The 23,528-nt window shown below is 39.2% G+C and overlaps 1 protein-coding gene across 1 annotated transcript; it reads right to left on the bottom strand.

The window, feature by feature from the left end:
* Positions 1–16,165: 16,165 nt before the first annotated feature.
* On the bottom strand, positions 16,166–17,076 carry LOC147458863 (uncharacterized). The gene has a single exon (XM_086509710.1). It carries the CDS (start codon positions 17,054–17,056, stop codon positions 16,460–16,462), a length of 597 nt encoding a protein of 198 aa, XP_086365836.1. The 5' UTR covers positions 17,057–17,076; the 3' UTR covers positions 16,166–16,459.
* Positions 17,077–23,528: the final 6,452 nt, after the last annotated feature.

Here is a 23,528-nt window from a genome sequence, read left to right on the forward strand (position 1 = left end):
GAGAGCCCCTATGTCCCTAGGGACATCGAATGCCAATATAGAGGTGCAAAAACATGAGTTTGCAGTCCTTCAAGTTCAGAACAAAGCACATGATGGTCATAGGATCTTATAGAAAACACCCTATAATTCTAAGTCTAAATTTTTCCAATGTAGAGGGTCTAATGGGTGTAAAGTACCCTATGGTCCCAAGACTATACATTTTTTCTATTTTTAATTACCTACAAAGAAAACGCCTTATGGACCTAAGACCATAAAAGACATATTTTAAGCTCTGAAGGACTCTTCAAGATACCTACAAATTTCACTCTATGACCGTTATGTCATAAAGTAAACCGTGTTTTCCTTCAAGAAACCTATTTTCAACTACTTGTAGTCAAAGTTGACCATGCAACCATAAGGCCCTTTAGGGTGGTCCTAAGTTTTCCACTAGCTATATTAAAATGACATCCTTGGTCTTATTAAATGTACTCTCAAATATCTATTAAGTGTATTTTGAGATGGAAAACTTGTCATTTGGATACTCTCTAATTTTCTTCCAAGAGTGATGTCTTTTAAAACTTGCAGTCCTTCAACACAATATTGAGATTAATGAAGTTTCACATGAGATTGTTGGTACAAAGGATTTTCAAGCTACTGAACCTTTTGAGATTGAGGTTGATAAAGTTTTACCTGAGATTGTTGGAAATAATATTTTTCAAGAAATCAAACCTTCTGAGAAAGAATCTATGGATTGCCATAGTAACCAGAGAGTTCTTGAAGAAGTTGACAAAAATCTACAAGTTCCTAAAGGTCAACCATTGCAGCCATTGGAGAAGAATTTGAAGAGTGATGCTATGGAAGTAGAAGATTCTATGGATCTCCATCGGAGCCAGAGAGTTCTTGAAGAAGTTGACAAACATATATAAGTTTATGAATGTCAACCATTGCAGCCATTGGAGAAGAATTTGAAGAGTGATGCTATGAGAGTAGAAGGTGATGCAAGTCCCAAAAAATATCCAAGGTCAGAAGAAGAATCCATCCAAAACATTTTAGTAGCTCAAGATCTGGGAACTGGGATGGATGGTGATTTGGAGCTTTCATCCAATGACAGACCAATGCTAACTTCAATAGTGAGCTTGGGTGGATTGCTTTTGAGACGATACTGGCACAAGTCCAAAAAAATGAAGAGCTTAAAGTTTCAACATGAGTATATTGTTTTACGACCAGGATGCATTGAGTTTCTAAAAACTCTACTTAGTAATTTCAATGTTGGGATATGGTTAGTTGCTAATGATACACATGTAATGGACATCGTCAAGATTCTAGAGAAGGAGGTTGGAGAAAAGTTTCCATTCTTTATAATTTGGGGACAAAGCCAATGTCAATCATGTGAAGAATCAAGAATCACTCACCCTGATAATCCAAGAGTAGAAGCACTTTTCAAACCGTTGGCTATTGCATCAACAAAATTTGGGATTGATGCAAAAATAATGCTTCTAGTAGATGATGCACCATTAAAGGGATGTGTTAATCCTACATTAAATTTTATTTTTCCACCATCATTCAATGTTGATGAGGAGGAGGATATCCTCTTTGGGTATTTGCTACCAAATATTCAAGATCTTCATCATGTCAATGAAATTTACACAATTATGTCAAGCTCTTAATTATATGGACAAGCACCCATAGTGCAAGGACATGAGCTTTATAATCATGTTCACAAGGTTGTTGCAAAGTGGCAAGAGAAAAATTTGGTTTGTGTAGGGAAAACCCACTCCACACGTAGACTATTAGAAGCTTTCCGTCCTCTTGACGATGAAAAAGATGCAACATCTAGCAATAATGGAATTTCCACCCAAAGTCATGACAAGAAACCCCTAACGATTGATCGAGAAAAAGTGAGGCTTTTAAAGAGTATGAAACCTTTATCAGTCTTAAAAGGTATTGAAGCAATCATGCTTGCTCAAAAAGTGGGATAGAAGGAGCTTGCTATCAAAGTACATGAGACCAAGAATTATATAAAACATTTAAAGATTTAGTATACTCTCAAATAGATCTCCATTGAGGAGATAATCGAGTAGATTTTTGTAATATTATGGAATCAAAAATCTCTTCATATATTTTTTAGAGTGCTTATGAAAATTTGTCTTTCAATGTTATATGTAACTTTTGAATTTGATGTTCCAAATGCTCAAGTTTAGTTAAATGTTTTTTGTTTTACAATTTGTATCCATTGCACCATCAAGGACAATCTACATGGCCATAAGGCCATATGTTATGTTATGAGCTTAGGGGATTTTCACTTTATAGTATCAACACCCCATGAACCTAAAGCAATACATTGGCTTACGTTCTTCACAAGATACCTACTGCGTGTGGCTAAGAATAAGTGTCCTTAGATCCTAAGGTTTTGAACAAGGCACTTAAGATCCCTATATAGATAGCTTCAATAGAAAGCATAGGCCTTTTAGAAAAAATAACATCTTTTTGACATTCTTAAAGTGCCTTTATGTTTTTTTAAGAAATGACAACTTATGGCCTTTAGGTCATAGAGATCCATTTGTTCTTTTGCCACACTTTAACAAAGTATGGCCATATGAAGCTATACCATCAATTGTATGATCCTACATATGGCCACACTAGTTTATCCACAATAAACTCTGTCATCTTAAGTCCAAAGATTGTAATATTAAGTTTTATTAGACTTTTTATTAATTGTAGTCATAGAAAGTGATGTAATTTGCACCTATGGCATTAGCACCCTATGACCATAAGGCCATAAAGTGGCATATATTATTCCAAAAAGCACTTACCTTATGTGGCTTGAATTAGAACCCTTTAGCCTTAATATCATGCGAGACTACCTCTAAGATGCTTAATGAAAAGCACAAGACTCTTAATTGCAAACTAGAAAGAAAGGCATAACTCTCTTAGGCCACAATTAGGTTACATCTAACTATTGATAGAGGTAAAGGAGGATTTTAGATTTTCAAGGAACAAAAAAATATTTGGGAATCTTACAAAGCAAATTATGTAATTTGGAATCATAGAACCCTATGATCCTAGGTCCACGGGAAGACAACATATCCACACCATATGGTATCATAACCCTATGAGCTTGAGGCCATAAGACAAAAAGGTGCTATAATGAGAATTCGATCACTAGAGGATATCCTATGCCCTCAGATACTAAGTGTTCTGCTATTGATTTTTTGATGTCATTCTCGGGCATGTTTTGATTTTTTTTTGCTATTACAATGTCATAAATTAGGAGATTTTCGTCTCATATTACATCAAGTATCTCATTCAAAGTGGAACAATGATTTGATTAGGTCTCCCCAATCTCATAAAAATAAAAATTCTCTCAAAATATATTAAGTGCATAAGTGAAGGGTGAGTTTAGAAAATGAAAAGACAGATGAAAGTGGAAAGTCAACAGACATATGAAGGTGGACAGTCAAAAGACACATGAAGATGGAAAGTAAAAAGATGCTTGAAGATAGAAAGTCAAAAGACCTTTTGTGTCCATATAAATAGGTGTTTCACTACAAGAGGCTATTCATATTAGCGACGCTCACACAGCGACGCTCAAAAAAAAATTTCCCGACGTCGCTATGAGCGTCGCAAATTTACAAGTAAATTTGCGACCTTATAAATTTGCGACGCTCATAACGACGCCAACTGGGCTAAAAAAATAACAGAGAGTGCCCAAAAACTCAGATCTCAGATCTGAGTTTTTCGGCGCCCTCAAGCAAGGAGCAGGTAACGCTCTCCCTCTCTCTCTCTCTCTCTCTCTCTCTCTCTCTTTCTTCTCCACACACACACACACACACATACACGAGGAGAGGAAGGAGAGCCAGGTATGCTCCTTCCCTCTCCTCACTCTCATGTTCCATTCCCCTCTTTCTCTGTCCCTCTCTCTCTCTCTCTCACACACACACACATAGTGTTTTTGAGAGAGAGAGAGAGAGAGAGAGAGAGAGAGAGAGTACAAACATAAACAAAAACGCACACACACATACATAAACAAAGAATGCACACACACATTGAGAGAGGAAAAGAGAGAGAGAGCATGCATAAACAAAAAACGCACACATTGAGAGAGGAAAAGAGAGAGAGAACATGCATAAACAAAAAACGCACAGATTGAGAGAGGAAAAGAGAGAGAAAACATGCATAAACAAAAAAACGCACACACATTGAGAGAGAAAGAGAGAGAAACTAATTTAACGTCGTAGGAAACTAATTAAAATTAAAAGACCTAAAGATCTAGCCGACGAGGAGTTGAACTCATGACCTATTATTCAAGAGGGAAATGGCATAACCAATCTATCATACTTGGCATGGGTGATAGAAAGGTTATACCATTTATCTCTTTTTATTGGCACACACATCCACACACGCGCACACACACAAGAAGAAGAGAGTTATAACGTCGTAGGAAACTATCCTAAAAGACGTTAAAGATTAGGTTAGATGTAGACTTACGTTAAATTAGATTTAGGTTTATTTAAGTTAAATTAGATTAGATTTAGGTTTATTTTTAAATAGATTTATGTTTATTTATGCTAAATTTAGATTTACGTTATATTAGATTAGATTTAGGTCTCCATAGACTGCGATGCCTACATGAAGCGGGTGAAGAAAGCCCTCAATGGAATATAGGGTATTGATGCCTTCACTCATGGTGAGCTCCGTCGATCCAAAAGTACTGGTGAAATGTCTTCAGAAGATAGGGAAGAAGGTGGATCTTCAGGGCGGCAAGAGTCACTACATCCCCGACACAATGACCATCTAGACAACCTCTAGTCATTCAACAGCAACTTCAAAGTTAGTAACAAGAGCAAGAACGTTCTAAAGGGCCAATTGCTGTCATCAGATGTGGATGGAGATGAGGCAGCGTCACCGCCGGAAGTTAACTCTCACATCTTTAGTGATGAGAATGCCAACTCTTGCCGAGTTATGTGAAAAATTATGTGTTAAATCAGTTTTAAGGTTCTTATAATCCCTATTAGTTTAGTTCTTTGTTTTTAATATAACATAATTTACGTTAGATTTAGATTTATGTTATATTAGATTAGACTTAGGTTTATTTAGGTTTACCCACACACACACACACACACACACACACACACACACACACACACAAGAAGAAGAGAGTTTTAACGTCGTAAGAAACTATCCCAAAAGACGTTAAAGATTAGGTTAGATGTAGACTTACATTAAATTAGATTTAGGTTTATTTTTAGTTAGATTTACATTTATTTAGATTTACGCTTATTTACGTTAGATCGAGTCCACGCAAGAATTACTTACGGTTTAGGGTTTAGAGTTAGACGAACAGTGAAAAGATCTACTGTGAAAAGATGTTAAGATGCTGTGAAGTGCTACAGCTAGAGAAGAGGCAAAGGGGTTTTGTCCACTACATGCAGTATCATGTAGACGTGGGTCTGTAGATTTCTTGTACCCTCAAATATAGGTATTGACCAATAAAGACGAGATTATAACCCGGTGGTTCTGATGTCCGTGCACCTCTAGACTGAGGTGTGCGGGGATTGGACATGACTAGAGAATGTGAGGTAAAAAGAGAGAGAGAGAGAGAGAGAGAGAGAGAGAGAGAGAGAGAGAGAGAGAGAGAGAGAGAGAGAGAGAGAGAGAGATAAGACGAAGAATGCCAATAGAATATTAAATTTGTTGTCCAGGTTATAAGATTTTTATCCTCATTATGAGTAGTGATGAGGATGTGGGACCGTCCAACCGAAACACCTATCTCTCAACGAGGGTCTTATGTCCTTGTAATCAATGCAAGCATGCTGTGCGACGGACAAGACGTGTTTCTTTGCAGCACGTTCGCGAATTTGGCGAGTTCGATCCATCTATTATAGATCGAGTTGTTGCCAATTATAACTCGTCGGACTCTGACGCTGGCCAACAAGCAGCAATCTTGCAACCCAATAGACGTGTTCGCAGGCGCTTTGGTCAAGCAGCATATGTGAGGCCACAAGATGTAGCCTCTGACAGCTCGAGGGATGATCATGCAGAGCACATTCCCAACGAGGCAATGTTTGAGCCCGAGATTGATGAAATGATCGAGACGATCATGGATTCAGAAAGGCTTATCTATGATGATATGAAAAGTGAAGCCGATACGCCATTGTATAATGGAGCACGTATGTCTAGATTGAAAGCACTCCTGGTTCTTCTCAACATGCAGGCAAAGTTTGGATGGAGTGACACTAGCGTCACAGCGCTTTTCAGGTGATCTATTACAATTAGTTTACTTTAATAAAACTCTAAATGTATAATGATCTGATAGATTTTTACACGACTATATCGTATTTTTATGTTGTGTAGATTGCTTAAAGAGCACATACTACCAGCTGACAATATGATGCCAGATTCCCGAGATGAAGCAAGAAAGATTTTGCGAAACTTGGGGATGGATTACAATTCTATCCACGCTTGTCCTAATGACTGCATTCTTTTCAGAGGGGAATACATAGACATGGAGAAGTGTCCGAAATGTGATTCCGAACGATATCGAGTAGATCTCCACGGGACAAAAATTCCACAAAAGGTTTTGCGACATTTTCCTCTGCTTCCTCGCATCAAGCATTTCTTCGAATGTAAGTCCATGGCCGCCCTAGCATCATGGCATGAGGAGAAGAAATCTTCGGATGGTGTGCTACGAATTCCTGCAGATTGCGCAGCCTAGAAACATATAGATGGAACATGGTCGGATTTTGCCAGGGAAGCTCGAAATTTGCGCTTAGGCCTGGCTATGGATGGCGTAAATCCATTTGGTCAAAGATCAACATCTTACAGTGTATGGCCCGTTGTCATCGTCAACTACAACATTCCCCCGTGGTTGACTACGAAGAAGGGGCACCTATGTCTAAGCTTGATTGTGCCAGGGCGATATAAAGTGGGGAATATGGATGTGTATCTTCGTCCACTATTGGAAGAGCTACAACAATTGTGGATTGGCATAGAGGTGGTGGATATGAGCCGACACACAGGACGACGGAATGCTTTGATCAGAGGCATTCTAATGTGGACCATGCATGAATATCCCGGGCTAACAGAATGCTCAGGTGATCTATTGACACTCCTCACTCAGACACTGTAAATCTTGTTTTTTCCCATAGTTGATCTATTATCATGTGTATACATGCAGGGCTTCAAACAAGCGGATACAGAGCATTTGTCACATGTGGACCTAGACTGAATGCACGTAGGGCGCCCTCACTGAAGAAGCAAATCTACAAAGGTCATCAAGCGTATCTTCCAGAGAATCATGTGTTACGCGATGGCTTTTTGGGAAGAGAGCCACCAAGGATGTCTGCACAAGCATGGTTAGAGCAGAAGGAGATGTGCGATGACGGATTGCCTCCAGGGATGAAGAGACTATCTCTATGGTACGAGTTACCATACTGTCCCCGACTCATGATCAATCACTTGCTCGATCCAATGCACATATTCAAGAATGTGGGTAATCTACTATGGGACCATCTGACCGGCAAGAAAGATACTTTGGGAGCCAGAGTTGACCTTAGAAATGTGGATCGTATGGAGCATTATTGGCCGCAAACAGCGTCTGATGGATCGATAAAACTCCCTAAAGCACCATGGATTTTCACAGGAGCCCAAGAACGCAAAGTAAAAGAGACCATTCGATCTTTGCGGACCCCCACTGGCGTAATGCACTGGCTCCGAACGTGTTTTACTAAAGAAGGAAAGCTTACCGGTTTGAAGTCACACGATTGGCATAAAATGTGTCAGGTACGTTCATAGTGGACTTTAATATCATTGCATAAAATGTGGACTTTAATATCATTGCTGCACATACTTTACAGTTTATTTTACCGGTTGCCATTGAGGGATGTTTGTCTCTCGACATCCGTAACACAATCTACAAACTTGCAAAGCTGGTGCAATGGATCTCACAAAAGGAGATCAATGTAGACTCCATACCATTCGCCAAACTAAATGCTGCGGAGCTTCTGTGCATGTTTGAGAAACATTTTCCTACTACCATGCTAACCATTCAGGTGCATCTTCTTGTTCACATAGTTGATGAGGTGGAAATAGCTGGCACAGTTCATTCCAGATGGATGTTCTTCTTAGAACGTTTCATGAAAACGCTTAGGGGATATGTGCGTCAAAAGGCACGTCCGGAGGGTAGCATGGCAGAAGGTTGGTTGGTATCAGAGTCCCTAGTGTACATTGGAGAGTGGCTAGACGGATTTGATAAAGCCCGGGACACGCTATGGCGAACCATAGATGATGAGCGCATATCTGGGATTGTCATGTGCCAATCTCGGTGTTGAGAAGAAGATGACGGAAGATCTAGAGGCTAAAATCAACCGATTTTGCATGCTTCACAATCCAGTGATGCAAAAGTGGATTTCACAATATGAGGATGCAAAGCAAGAGCGACAAAGGGCACGAATCGAGTGGAGACGGGGAAGACGACCATCGATGCACTATCCGACGGTTCTGGAGAGCCTACCAACCTTCATGAGCTTAAGATGGTTGCACAACCAATTGAAAAGCGCACAACAATGCGGTGACGAAGTGACTGAGGAAGAGTGGGAGTACTCTCGGGGTTGCGCGACCAAGGTAAGTTTGCAATGTACGACTAGCTAGCAACTTTATTTCTAAACGTTTGAACGGCCACTCATAATCTTTGTTCGTTGTAGTATAAGTCATACACAGCAGCATGGTATAAAGGTTGACATTTTAGGGTGGAACGAATCGACAAAAAGCGTTTTACTCAAGATTGTGGAATCATGGCAAAATTTGAACAGTCTAGTCAACGACGTTCCTCTGATGCAGATCCTGTGGTGGCGAAACTCACTTACTTCGGCACGTTTCAAGAGATTTTGAGGATCGATTACAGAGGATTTTTTGTCGACTTGTTCGACGTGCAATGGTTCAAGATAATCATGGAGGGTCGCAACGCTACTGTGCGTAGAGGAGAGTCTGGTTTTCTTGAGGTGGATTCTACTAAGAAATGGACTGACCTAAGAGACACTTTCGTACTACCCGAGCATTGTGAACAAGTAAGTATGTAAATAGTTAACATCCCCCTTTTACAAGTTATGTGCTTGAAAGCTCTCATGTAAGTTATGTGGCTCTGGCAGGTAATATTTCATCCTACAAAGTCTACATCAAACTGGTGGTACGTCATAGAGGTAGCCCCTCGTAGTGCAAGGATGTATGAAGGCTACCATGTGCCAATCACAACGGCATCAATGGAGGAGATCAGAGAAGATGCTCAATGAGAAGCCGCTGCGGTGGTGCCAGATGAGCATCAAGATGCTACTACTCTATATGGGGTGCATGCAGAGGAGCTACAAAATGAAACAGAGGATATGTGTTTAAACGGAGAGCTCTATATAGATATAGGAAGTTATGCTGAGTTATATATGTGAGGATGAGAGAGAGATCTCTTAAAGCCACAAATATTGTATTTGAATAATTTTGCTCCGTGTTGTAAAAGCTCTGGCTCTCTAAGTACCTTCCATGGTGTATAACGCTCTTTTCTACTCGCGCTCACATCTTTTGATTGAAAATTCTGAGTTTTCGACTTGCCTCTTCTATCACTCAATTCATTGCGTCATTACGTCATTGTATTTAATGGTCTTTGCGTCATTGTCTACTCTATTCATTCAATATTAAGTTTAACTATTCGTGTGTTTAATGCAGGTATGGATGATGAGGAGTTTCTTTCTTCTTTGTCACCGCAGCAGAGACAGTGGTACGTGGAGCGTCATCGCTCTGGCGCATCATCGTGCGTTCCTACTCCATCCGCATCTCCCTCTCTTTCGGAGCATTCGGCGCGCTCCGAAGCTTCGGCGTCGACGAGACGAGCTTCACACTTGTCTAGACACCGGCGCTCTAGTGGTGGCGGTGGCGGTTGTTGTGGGGATTCCGCCACCGATGCCTTCACACCGCCTCGTGTTCGACAAGGCTCTTTACCCTCCCCTTCTTTGCCCGCCCCCACACCAGCCACAACATCGCCATCTACGCCAGGTTTTTCACGGCTGACTGCTCCTAGCAGCTACACACCTCTACCTACTCCGCCAGGAGCCACCCCACTCGACACTCCTCGCTTCGGGGCCCAGACGCCGGTGGAGACACCTGACGTCCGTACCCCCATCGACACGCCGCTAGAGACCCCTGTCGGGACACCCAGGTTCACGCGTCACCGGCCAGAGGGCTTGCCTTACTCCGTCGACTTCAGCGATGGCATCATCATGGATGATGACGGCAAGAAGGTGATCTCGCGCATGCGTGGTCTTTGCTCTCAGCTGTTTAGACACTACATACTAAACAAATGGAGTGAAGTACCAAGTGATTTAAAAAACAAAGTCATCAGCATACTTCATGATGAGTTTCCCGTTCCAACACGGGATCAACGCTTCAATGAAGACCTGATGAAGATTCGAATGCGTGAATACTGCAAACACAAGTGTCACGAAGTGCAAAAAGCAATCAAGCATGGGTGGAACATGCCAGATTGGCTGGCCAAAGAAGATTGGAAGAATGCGAAGAAAGCAGCGCGCGAGAATCCCGACAAGTGGAAGCAACAAAAGGATGCAGCCAGAGCGCGAGTAGAGGCAGGGAGCTCTACTCGCGCGAGTAGAGCGCGAGTAGTGGAAGCAACAAAAGGATGCAGCCAGAGCGCGAGTAGAGGCAGGGAGCTCGCACCACTTGGGGAGCGGTGGATGGGCATCATTTGAGGCCGATTTTGTAAGTGTTTTCGCATTGCTCTTTATGTTCGATAGTTTAGGGTTTATGAGTTTTTTAATTCTAACATAATGAAATCTTTGTATGTTTTGACAGTGGTCGATGACAGGACGTGATCCCACACCGTACGAGCGCAAGTACGCAGGCAGGAAGGGCTTAAACGCCCTGATGGACATTCTCAGTTCTCACGGCGGCATGGTTAGTATTAGGGTTTACTCTTTTCTATTTTTTGTATTGTTTTATAAATGTCGTTATATGTTTATACTTACTGAAAGCTGTCTTATTGTCTTTTTTTGCAGAATCCGACAGATACGCCGCTTGGACGCGATGAGACGTCTGACTAGACGACGTCAGTTTAGCCGTAGCTAGATAGCATTAGTTTAGGGTTTCTCATAGCTTATGTATCATGAGACGGATTTTATACGTCTTTTTGAACCATGTATATTATTACATTTGTCACCGCAGTTCATTTTGCCAATCAATTCTTTATGCCTATGATGTTGTACAATTGTCATTATTACATTTGCCAATCAATTCATTTTGCCTATGATGTGTACAATTGTCAATTTTACGCTTGTCAATTTTGCAAACAATGCGTCTTGTGGGTGACTATTTTGGGTCTATTATCTACCCTTGCACTTTTTTTAAAAAGTGAATCAAGTACAATATGGTTGATGGGTGGCAGGGCATTCAATGCCCTGTCACCAAAAAGAAATTCTCTCGGGCGTCGCTATAACCGTCGCTATTTATGGCTCTGTAGCGTCGCTATGAGCGTCGCTATAGACTTCTGTTTAAACGTCGCTATATGCGTCGCTATATAGCGACGCTTATAGCGACGCATATAGCGACACTCTCGTAGCGACACTATTAGCGACGGTTTTAGAGACGCCGGGGGTTATAAAAACCCAGTGTGTTTCCGTCACTAACAGCGTCACAAGAGCACACAACCTCTTGTAGTGTTTCTCTTCTCCTTTATTTTTCCTTTAGCATTTTCTTCTCTTCAAAGTGTCCTCTCTCTCTCTCTCTCTCTCTGATCTCCCAATGTTGCATTCGTCTTTTAGAGCTAACACTGTTATAGATCTACGTGCTTCGTTATTTCCGTAGCTACGGGCTATAGACTAGCGCATCACTCTTGTTGTTATTGCGGGAATCTTTGAACTAGTAATACCTTTTTAATTTTTTTGATAAGCTACCAACTTCTTTCAAACAAAATAAAAAATCTCAATTAAGAAATAGCTTCAAAAAATCGTTAAATTTTGGATTGATGAAGTGAATCCTATGTGAGGAGACATCTCTCACTTAAGTAACATTGATAATATAATTGTTTGATGCTCCCATCATTTTCTTCTTAGTACTTGTTTTATTTGAGGTGATGAAAAACTACGCAAAAGATGTTGACAATTGATAGTGCTACCAAAATGGTGTTTGCTCTCTCTCTCTCTCTCTCTCTCTCTCTCTCTCTCTCTCTCTATGTGAGGAGACATCTCTCAATTAAGTAACATTGATAATATAATTGTTTGATGCTCCCATCATTTTATTCTTAGTACTTGTTTTATTTGAGGTGATGAAAACTACCAAAAAGATGTTGACAATTGATAGTGCTACCAAATTGGTGTTTGTTGAACACCCTCTATCTTGGAGATACTATACTTCTTGCACTTAGTACTTTGTTGTACATGAAATAAAGAATATAAATTTTATAAAATGACTTGTTGGAAATCTTTGTGCATAACCTATAGTTGGTGTAATCAATTTATAGGCCGCTTATTAGTCACATCAATGGTGTTTTTAAACACCTCCTTTTTTGAGACACTACCTCTACAAGTTTTAAAGCATGTCTTGAAGTTTTGAGAGACCATATCCAAAAGCTTTGTTGAAGTTTTAAAGCATGTATTGATGAAAATGTGGCATGTTAATATAGATTCTTTGGCACAAACATATATTCTTTGACATCAAATGACACTATAGGTTCCATCGATGACAAGTTATGGTCTTTTGGCCGTAGTATACTTCACAATATTCTTTAGGTTTTTAAACTATCAAATGTTAATTTAGGTGTTGTACATACTATACTATAGTTGATACTTGATAGTGTTTTAAAATTGGGACTAGCTATTTTTTGTACTTGAGATTAAGGTGACTAATTTTATGATAAGAGTTGTTGGTGCTCTTTCTCTCTAGATATCATATTTTTGGTTGCAGTAATCAATACATGTGTTGCTTAGTAGAATCTATCTTTATGAGCTTTGATATTTTTTTAAAGAGTTTCTTTGATACAAATCCTTTTGCAAAAATCTATATCAAAAGTCTTCTTATAAAAAATAAAATAGAAAAGTCAAATTTGGGTGCTAGAATCATAACATCTTATCCAGATTAAGGAGAAATTGACCTTAAAAATAGTAGAATAGCATGAGACTAATACGCCAATGTAGCATTTGGAAATCGGAATTTTCTCAAATTATCTAAAATGGTGTTAAATTTTTACTATTTGATATTAGGAATTAGTTGATCATGTCTTGAAGAATCACTTAAAGAGAAAATTTGTTGAAGGAATATCTTGTTTCTAGATGAAACTCGCGGTTAGCGAGATGACCCCGTGGTTAGCAGAGAATAAGTTGAGGTTATCAGCTCTCTTTTTGTCCCTTACGGTTAGTGAGATGTCCCGTTGCGGTTAGCGACTGGGAAAGTTCGCGTATTTTAGCAAATTAATAAATCCTTTGCAAAGGCTCTATTGGTTAAATAGAAAGTCCACGGGTAGCGGCAAACAATCGAAAAATCCTATTTGTTGAAATATAGGGTTGTTTTCATTAGGCCTTGTTTGAAAAATAATTATTTGTGTGATATTTGAAGGGCTGTATGAAAGAACCTATAGCCGGAATTAATAAAGGAACCTTGTTTATACAAGTAAAACAATATAATAATAACTAGAAAACTAGAAGAACAGGTGAGTGTGATGTGGAAAGTGGGAGAATAGTATCCAAAGGAACTATGTCTACAGATGGGTGGACCCGATTAGCTGACTACTTTTTACAAGACTACTAGCTAGTTAAGAATAAGTCTTATATCACATTTAAGACTTATGAATGACGGCCGTGCCTTTTCAACATGGGGAAAAAGGCTTTGTTTATAGATTCTAGATTTTTCAATGAGTTTTTATCTTTATGATACAGGATATAGCTACCATTAGAATCCTTAGATTTAACGACCTGACTTGTGGTGTATGACCCTTACAACCACGATCGCAGATGACCTCCTGTCTTCTGTTGCTCCTATCCTTGCTTCATTGAATTGGAGTAGAGTGTTGTCAATGGAACTTGAGAATAAAGGAAGGCCAAATATCAAGTTGCCCCAATCTTTCGGGTTTGGGACCTCACAGGCCGCAATGCACCTATGCAGAGAGCTCACATGTGAGACTTACTATGCCTATGTTATAGTAGGGTGTAGCTAGGTTATTTACGAGAGTAGAATGGGAGAGGCTCTTCTCACTGCAAAGAGTTCAAATGAGCTTGTGGCTTCTTTTATAGCTTCTTTCAGAAAATAATTTCCCTAGGTTAGCATCGGTATCATAACTAAACAAAACTGATGCTATTATCAACTCTATCATGTGGCACAAAAAATGTATGGTGGTGTTGGTACCCTATACAAGGCCTAGTAGTGTGAGTATGATGACTCTATTGATGACTATGTTCAATGTTGACAAATCTCTCTCTCTCTCTCTCTCTCTCTCTCTCTCTCTCTCTGCGTCCTCCCCTCTCAAATTAGTTGTGGATTTTTATTTTTGTTTTCTCAAATTATTATTTTTACAAAGCAGACAAAAAAAAGTCAGACAGACCGGGGTCGATTTGTCATTATTGCCTCTTAACATGAAGTTTTGCCATCCATTTCTTTCTTATGTAGGGAAACTTTCCTTGGTCAAAGCAAGTACTCTATTGGCCATATTTTTCCCCCATAAGCGACTTGATATTGAAAATTGTAAGGTTTTGGAAAAATGCAATTTTGCATCCGATTTGAGAGATTAATGCAAAAGAAATAGTATATAAAACTTTGCATGGATTTGGGAGATGGGTTTGAAATTTAAACTCAAAGACTCGATCGTAGAAGTAAAAAGCCTTTTAAGAGGAATTAAATCGTGCTCAAAAATCCTAAGAGGAACCTTTTGATCATTGTTTGTGTTAAGAATCCTAAGAGGAACCTTTGATCATTGTTTGTGAGAAATTATGTTATTGAAAGGTGCAAGAGGAAGAATAAAACCAAAGTCCTATGTAGCTTTCAAATTATTTATCCAAAATCAATAGAAGGGACATGGAAGCTAAACAAGAAGGGACATGTGTGTGTGTGTGTGTGTGTGTGTGAGAGAGAGAGAGAGAGAGAGAGAGAGAGAGAGACTAACAAGAAAACTTTAAAATGTATGTTAAGTCATCACTTTCAAAAGCAAAGGTTTAGAGGGCTCCTCCATAAACTGTTATTGGAGGGACCTTGAAAAAAGTAAAAGGTTGCATTCCTCATAGGGCTACTCAAAAGCAAAGGGCCTTCCAAAAAACCCAAAAAAAACAAAGGACCTTCCACCTAAAAATTTCTCACAAAAGTTTAGGGTCCTTCAACCACCCAAGCAACGCTGTTACAACTTGTAGTAGGTTAATAACTCATAAAGTTTTTGGAGCGGGCTTCACCTCTGGCTTTGCAACTTACGAGGCCAAGGAGTCGGGAGTGCTTGGGTTGGTGTTGTAGTAGGGCAGAGCAGTGGTGTCGCTTGTTGGAGGTGATGGGATAGTAGATCATGGAATGGTTGAAATGGCAGTTGAGGCTTCGACTGCGGGAATGATTTGCATGTACGAGATTGGGCCTGAGGATGCCACGGGTTATGCACAATTTATACATAGTGACCCCTAGCAGCTTGCTACTAGTGGTCTTCCACATTTAAAAGGTCGTTTCTCTTAAATGTTGATTTTAGAGGGCCTATGGGGGAGCCCTCTTACTTACGTTGAAACTTCCTCGGTGCATACAACCTCCCATTAAACCGAAAGGGAGTGCTAAAAGAACTTAATATTGAGTAAATCAATTGTTATTGGCAGCTGAATATGCCAAGCAACATGAATAAGAGTTTTGGAAAGGGTTATCCAATCCAAAGTGGGAGTCTTAGAGGTGAAATATGCCGAGTATGGTTGAGACCAAAACCTATCTTATCCAAGGTTGTATCAATCTATAATTAATACAAGATCGTTATTGGCTATATTGGAAATAAAAAAAGGGAAATTACCAAAATACCCTTGTAATTTGTGGAAATTCTTTAAATACCTCTTAAATTTCAAAAATTCCTAATATACCCCTCATATTTGACCATAAATTTACAAAATGCCCTTCAATTTCTCCAGAATTCCCAGAACACACTCATTTTTAGACACAGATCCCTCTATTTGTGAGCTCATTGCTGGATAATTTTCTCTATAAAACTGCACGACAAAATTTGATATGCAAAGTTTGAGGCAACTTTATTCCAAAATTGGGAATTTTTGAAGTTCGAAGGAATTTCTACAAATTACAGCGGTATTTTGGTAATTTTTCCAATGAAAAATTAGGGGCAATCAACAAGTACAGATCAGCATGACTAATTAGGACGCTGCTGATAACTGTGTATGATGTGTGAAATCAACGGCCCACCATTAATGCGAGACGAGGCTGGATTAACCTCTAATTATCACAAGACAGCATCAACATGCTTATATTGTTATATAGTGTCACATTTTGGTTGACAAATGTTGAGATTGAGCAAGGCTCTGCAGAGCGGGCAGGCTTGGCGGCAGCGCCGGAGGATCCACACATCAATGCAGGCAGTGTGGAAGACATGGCCGCAGCACGGAAGGCGGCGAACCTCATCGCAGTGTCTGAAGGGGTCCAGGCATATTGAACAAGTGGGAGAGCTGCCATCGCCTGCATATTGCTCAAGATAATGAGGAGCTGGATGTCGAGGCAGGCCGTCAAACAACAAAGAGGGTATCGCGGCTTCGAGGTGCAGAGTGGGAAGAGGATCAGAGCGCATGGGTTGGCTGAAGACAGTGATCAATGGGTGATCAGCTTCATGCAGGGGGAGGGGGCCGAGCTGGTCCAGCTCTGAGGTGCTGATGATCTCATGATGAAGACGATGATGAGGCCCATTAATATGAATGAGCCTGCCCCGCATGGGCATGGAGAGCAGCGGCGGCAGGTGATGGAAGAGGAACCTCAAGAGGATGATGAGGGCGCCCAAGGAGACATCCGCCCCTGCTATGAGTAAAATAAACAGTACGCGGAGAGCAGGCATGAGGGCGAGGGCGGCCATCGCCATATTCTATATTTTTACTGGTTTGAGTCTTTGATATAATATCCTCACATGGCATGATGTGTATAAATCAGGGTTGGGAGTTGGGACTTGGACTATCCAACAACTTGATGTGCTTGATGAACTTTCAGGTGTTGACTGTAAGGTCTCTTCTTGTCTTTTCTCTCCCATCGGCAAAGGTTATCTTATCACTCCACAAAGCTCTCTCTCTCTCTCTCTCTCTCTCTCTCTCTATGTGTGTGTGTGTGTGTGTGTGCGCGCGTGCGTGCGTGCAACTTGTTGTACTTGCAATGAACAAGGTCATTGTCCTCCATAGCTAGTGCCATAAGGTTGTTAAACAATCTCTCTCTCTCTCTCTCTCTCTCTCTCTCTCTCTCTCACACACACACACACACACACACACACACACACACTCTGTGTGTGTGTGTGTGTGTGTGTGTCGCGGCGGGGGAGGGGACAACCCTCTCCAACCATGTTGGCTCAAAGTGACCATATATATTCGATGCCATGGAAATTGATGTGCATGTTTCCATTGACAAATCTCTTGCTAACCAAGCTTATATTTGCAACTATTGGTTGGCAAAGAAGCACGGATAGTGAAGCAAGGAAAGGAGTGACAAAATCTAAGTTGGATTTCCAAAGACTAGGTCAAGGAAGAACATATGCTTGGTTGTGGCTCTATGTTGGTGCAAGGAGATCTTGTGAGGGCTCCCAATAAATGGACAAAAGAAAATATTTCATCAGCTCATGCATCATCAAATATTCTCTAAATTCCACAATCCAAACGTCAAATTGAGTCTTGTCTCCAATGTTCATAATTCAAATGTCAATTAAATCTTGTCTCCAATGTTCATAATACATTGACTCAACTCAAGGTCCCCCCACTCAACAAGCAAGCTTTTTGTCAAGAGTAACTCTTTGATGATGATCTTGCATAATACATAATACATTGACTCAAGTCAAGGTCCTCCCACTCAGCAAGCAAGTTTTTTGTCAAGAGGAACTCTTTAATGATGCTCATGATGATGATCTTGAATGATATTGATAGCACAACATTAATGGATAAATTTAGAATTTCTAGTGTCTTGGGTGTTCATCGAAGGACTATAGCAACAACAAGTTCTCTTTTGGAGATAAGAGATGAGGATAAACTGTTGCCATTGGATAGAGACAATTGCCTCAATGTGACATGTGAAACTAGGGATTTGGTCTATGCCTTTTGGACATCAAAGATGAGTTTCATTTAACAAAAAGGAAATATTCAAGCAAGAATTGGAAGAAAAAGTGTTGTCAAATATCCCATCATCTTCTCAATGACTCTTAGGCAACCTCTGATTCTTGCAATGATTGTTTCCTTGGTGTTTCATTTGGAATTATGTTCTAGGAGAGTTTTTTTTAACAATGGTATATCCTTTAGACATAACCAAACTTTGTACTCTATTGCAAAGTAGTGGTTCCATACATTACCACAAACACCAAATTGGTACTCACCTATTGTAGAGTAATACTCTATATAGTGTTAGATTACCAAATTTCGTGCTTATTACAGGGTAGTGGCTCCATATACTACCTAAAAAGATGGGTATAGTACCCAAGCCATTCAAGAGTACCAAAATGGGTAGTATGATGTACAACAATCATTCCATACATTACCAAAAGAATAAAAATAGTCATTAATGGATATTCCCCTTTATAAAGCCAAATCCCATGTGGAGTTCCAAATTTGATAGTCTTCTATATGGTAGAAGGTTCTCTATAGTTATTGTCTAGTACCTATTAGGACCTTGTATAGTTCCCAAGCATGCAATTGAGCACCAAACTTGAAGTTCACTTGAATAGCAAGAGTCACATACTACTCAAGTCTCTGTGCGGTCCAAATTTGGTATTATTTTTCTTAGCATTGAATATATACATAATCAGAATAATGAGGGACTAGTACTTAATTCAAATGTATAATGCCATTTTTGCTACTTTCCTATCTAAAAATGTAACTTTCAAGTATCAAAGTGTTTGCAAAGAGTACCTATTGGAACCTTATATTGTACCAATGACTGTAATATTGCAACAAATTTGGTGCTTTATTGTACCAATTGTAGTACTCTAGACTCTATGCAGTACCAACTTTGATGGAGTCATCTTATATATAAATCAAATTTGATACTAAATAGTACCAATTTGGTACTATGAACTGGCTATGTACTATGAGCCAATTTGCTACTCAATACTACCTAATTGGTTCTATATAGCATTCTGGTACCAAAGTTAGACTTTGAAGTGCCATATTTATGCTTGCTAGTACCCAGTTTAGGATTTGAATGTTATTCTAGTACTCTACACCAACAATTTCAGTACTAATCTGAATGCACGAGTTTTAATAAAAGAGTTTGGAATGTTTTGATGTGAAAGGTTGAGCTCTAACTTGGATTCTTTTGATATGATAGGTTAAGCTCTACAAAATATTTAAGAGTATTCAACCTTCGGTAAAACTATCACTATGATCCTTTTAGGCACTAAAAGCATACTTTGTTTGGAAGTTGAAAAAGAGGTATACTTGCTGCCATGTATATCATGTTCAAATGATGTCATTCAATTTCAATAGAATGTGGCAAAACTAATTGGGCGATATCATGAAAAACTTTATATATGTACATGCTATATTTGTTGTGCAAGAAGTGGTTCAAGTGAGTGTTTTGCAAATCAAGAACTATGTACATCAATAATATGTGGGGATTCATACTATTTCCAAAGCCTTTGGACAATGAATACCATGCAAAGAAATGCTTTTTTGGAGATTTCTTTGAATGTGGTGTAATCAAGTTGACATTTTTCCCAAATGATATTTCAATGGATAGCAGGAAGTTGACTGTGAAGGTTTTTAAGGAGGTTGGAACTGGACAAGTTGATGCCACTTGCAATGAGAAGACGAGGAAGTAATTGATTGCAAAAAGAATGCAAAGTGCCACTTTTCTTCACCTCTTTCATCTCCAAGGCTTCATAAAGCATAACTTCCTCATTAGGTGGTAGGTCCAATAGTTCAAGGATTTCTTGCTTAACTTTCTTAGTGATGTTGTTTTGTTGGTTGCTAATTTTGCAAAGGATTATTAATTTAAAATGTAGAATGAAATTCAATCCGTGCATTTCAACCTAGGTAACCATATTGGTACACATTGATTAATATGTGAACAACTCAGTAGATATTGCTAAGAAGACACTACAACTTTACATTTTTTATGACAAGATCCATGACATGTAGTTTGCTCAACATAGTTTTTTGCTTCATGATAAGTGACTGAAACAACAGGTACATCACTTGCAATATCATTGGGTGTGGCTAGATGGTGTTGCTTCATAGTTTAAGGAACAAAGACCTTTCTATTTTGTGGAAAGGTACTATCAGCTAACAAGCTTTCAATGATTCATAGCTACTTCTCTTTGGGACATAGAAAAGGAGAGCATGATGGTACATGTGCTATCATCAAGAGAACCCTCGCTGATGAGGAGCTGAAACTAAATGGTTGGCCTATGAAGTGTGCAACTGATGTTGTCAATTTTCTTAATTTAACATTTCAACCCACAAGAGAAGCCCATAGGTGTAGTCAAATGGTTGGTCTCAAAGAATGATGTGCAACAGAATATTTTATGGGATTGTTAGCCCATTATAGGCTCCCACTCATTCCATTGTGTTGATGGATATTCAATGGACAACCCATGCACTGTACTCATTTGAATGCTCCAAAGATTTTGTGATCTATGTGTGATTGGGTAGTGGACCAAGTGCAAGAATAGACATTACCTAGAAGAATGGAAATATGTCTCCATTGTGCCATTTCAAAGGCGATAAAAGCAGATAGGGACAAAGATGAAGAGGACAAGGGAGGGCAATGATTTTGTAATGGCCATGCCAATGAGCCAATATTCTAACTTGGCAACGTATGAGGAAAACCTAAAATGTTATGTGAAGTGTTGTCCAAGTTGGGGACAACTTCACAGTTAAAGTAGTTGAGGCCAATGAGGACTTCTACCTTCTAAAGTGCAAAAAAGCAATGTATCAAACAATGAGAACATAGAAGGATAAGTTGCATAATAGAATTCTCATAGGTGGATGGGAGTTGAAGGCTTGTACTCTGGCCAGCTTGAGGGAAAAGCTGATACATACACCCTATTGGATCAAACATCTCTAGTGATGATCTACTACCATCTTGTAAGAGCTATATGCTTCCCTGTGGAGCCTATCCCTGGATTCATAACCAATTTAGATGATCCCTTCAGATATATGAAAACATATTCAGCAATATTCCATATGATGATGGAAGTGACCAAGATGCAGGCATGTCAGCCTTAAGCCCATCTCTCAAAATTTTATGTGGGACAATTTGTACTTCTCCCATATAGAAAATTACTTTAACTGAATTCTTGTATTCTAGTATGTACTTCAATGTCTGTTTGTATTTCTCTATCCCAAGTTGCATTTTTTAATTTTTTTCTATAGTCCCAAATGTGGTACAAAGTAGTACCAAATTTGGAAAAATATAATACCAAATTTGGTACTTTAGTGTTCCTTACTACTATTGAAACTAGAATTAAATAAGAGGCATAGAAGTTGTTTGATATAGTATCAAAGTTGGTACTATATAATACCAAAATGGGTACTATATGCATTGTTCCTTAGTTGTTACTAAAATCAAAATCTAGAGAAGCTAATCATAGTAGTTAGTGTCTACACAAGGTATTTTTCAATGTACCAAATTTTGTACATAAAGTACAAAATTTGGTACATCATAGTATCAAATTGGACAACACACATTCCAATATTGTACACAACCCATTTAAACATACACAGTACCAAATTTGGTACAACATAGTACCAAATTTGGTACTATACAATGTCCTTAACTTATGTCTAAAACTCTTGAACCAGTACCTAGAACAAGGGTACATAAATTCAATACCTTATGATCATATACAGTTTTTGCTTTTGAAACTATACCAAAAATGGTACAAAAAAATACCAAATTTTGCATATAGTAAATAGAGACAATGTAGTTACAATTATGTACACCAAAAGTGGATTTCCATTAGCTAGTATATACAAAAAAAGGGACTTTGGCTACAATGTTGTGGGGCTCTCCGAATACCAAGCCTCGCTATCTTATTGTAGTGACAGTGAGAACCACGAACATAAAATTCATATCGTGGGACAAAGTCAACTTGACTAGTGCATGGAGGCTACACGAGGTTTCCAACCCCTCAAAACACACACTCAATCCTTATCTAACTCAAATCTACACTCAACTACATGTTAGACATCAAAAGCTATCTACGACACAACAAAAAAATCTCATAAGTTCACCAAGCAAACGGAATATAATTGAGATGAAACTTATAGGACAGGTTAATATTATCTAGAGACACATACCTCAAGCCTTAAATCCCCCTTTTGACCACTTGCCATAATCGTGCTTCTTATCAACAGGACAAATTCTGCTGTAACATTTAATGCACTAGTAACTTGTGTGTAGCGGAAAATGATAACATAGTGAGCATTCCATTAATTAGAATAAGTTCCAAATGAGCATAGAGAGAGTACTTCATTGAGAAAGCAACATAGAAATTTACACCTAGCTAGTTTGGCATAGACGATACTTGAAAAGAGAGAGAAATAGAACAATTGACAAAACAGTTGAAGACCGGATTTACATGGAGCCGCTTCCCCCTCCAAAAAGGCTTTGTATTATAGTTTCTCCCATCAAAGGAGACTTTTGTACAATACAATCTTTGTGTATCTTGACAAGACTTGTTGGTGCAATGAATATGGAAGCTTCATGCACCAAATTATTCTTGAAAAACACACCTAGTGGGCCTAGCCTCAGTCCCAAGACCTCACACACCTTCAAAGATGGTGAGAGCTAGCAGGGAATGAGGAAAGATTGAGAGGAAGAGAATGTATCTTACGAGAAATAATTATTCTCCTCACATAATCACTTTAATAGCATAGCTTAGCTTAGTAATTAGCATGGCAGAGCAGATGAGCGTGCCATTAAAGCTTGGCTCTTGGTTGGATTTGCATTCCATAGCCGAGAGTTGTTGGTGTAGGCCTCTACTTCTCAATGCTTGGAGAATGATATGGAGTTCTTGATCAACACATGAGTTGTGTGTGTGTGTGTGTGTGTGTGTGTGTGTGTGTGTGTAGCAAAGTTGGTTAGTGTAAAGTGCCAAGCTCCCTCTCTTCTTGGTCGACCCCTCTTCCCAAAAGCTCTTGCTGGCTTCCCATTGGTTCCTGAAAAGCTTAGCCAATAGGAAGCATAGTTGATAGCCTTATGACAAGTCTCTCCCTTTCCCCTTTTCTGAGAGCTTTAGATAATTAAAACAATTTATTTAAACTCTCATCGAACCTTTTTGTCGTCTGGCCAATAGGAATCAAGCAAGCCATTGGGCAGTTGAATGTTCATTGGACCCCTTGGTAGGCTGTCCAACATTC

The sequence above is a fragment of the Adiantum capillus-veneris genome, chromosome 4, assembly GCF_014529385.1.
Source record: "Adiantum capillus-veneris isolate H3 chromosome 4, ASM1452938v2, whole genome shotgun sequence".
Lineage (NCBI taxonomy): Eukaryota > Viridiplantae > Streptophyta > Polypodiopsida > Polypodiales > Pteridaceae > Adiantum > Adiantum capillus-veneris.

Bases quoted from the DNA above. Each gene is read 5' to 3' on its own strand.
- LOC147458863 (XM_086509710.1), bottom strand. From the start codon at position 17,056: ATGGCGATGGCCGCCCTCGCCCTCATGCCTGCTCTCCGCGTACTGTTT.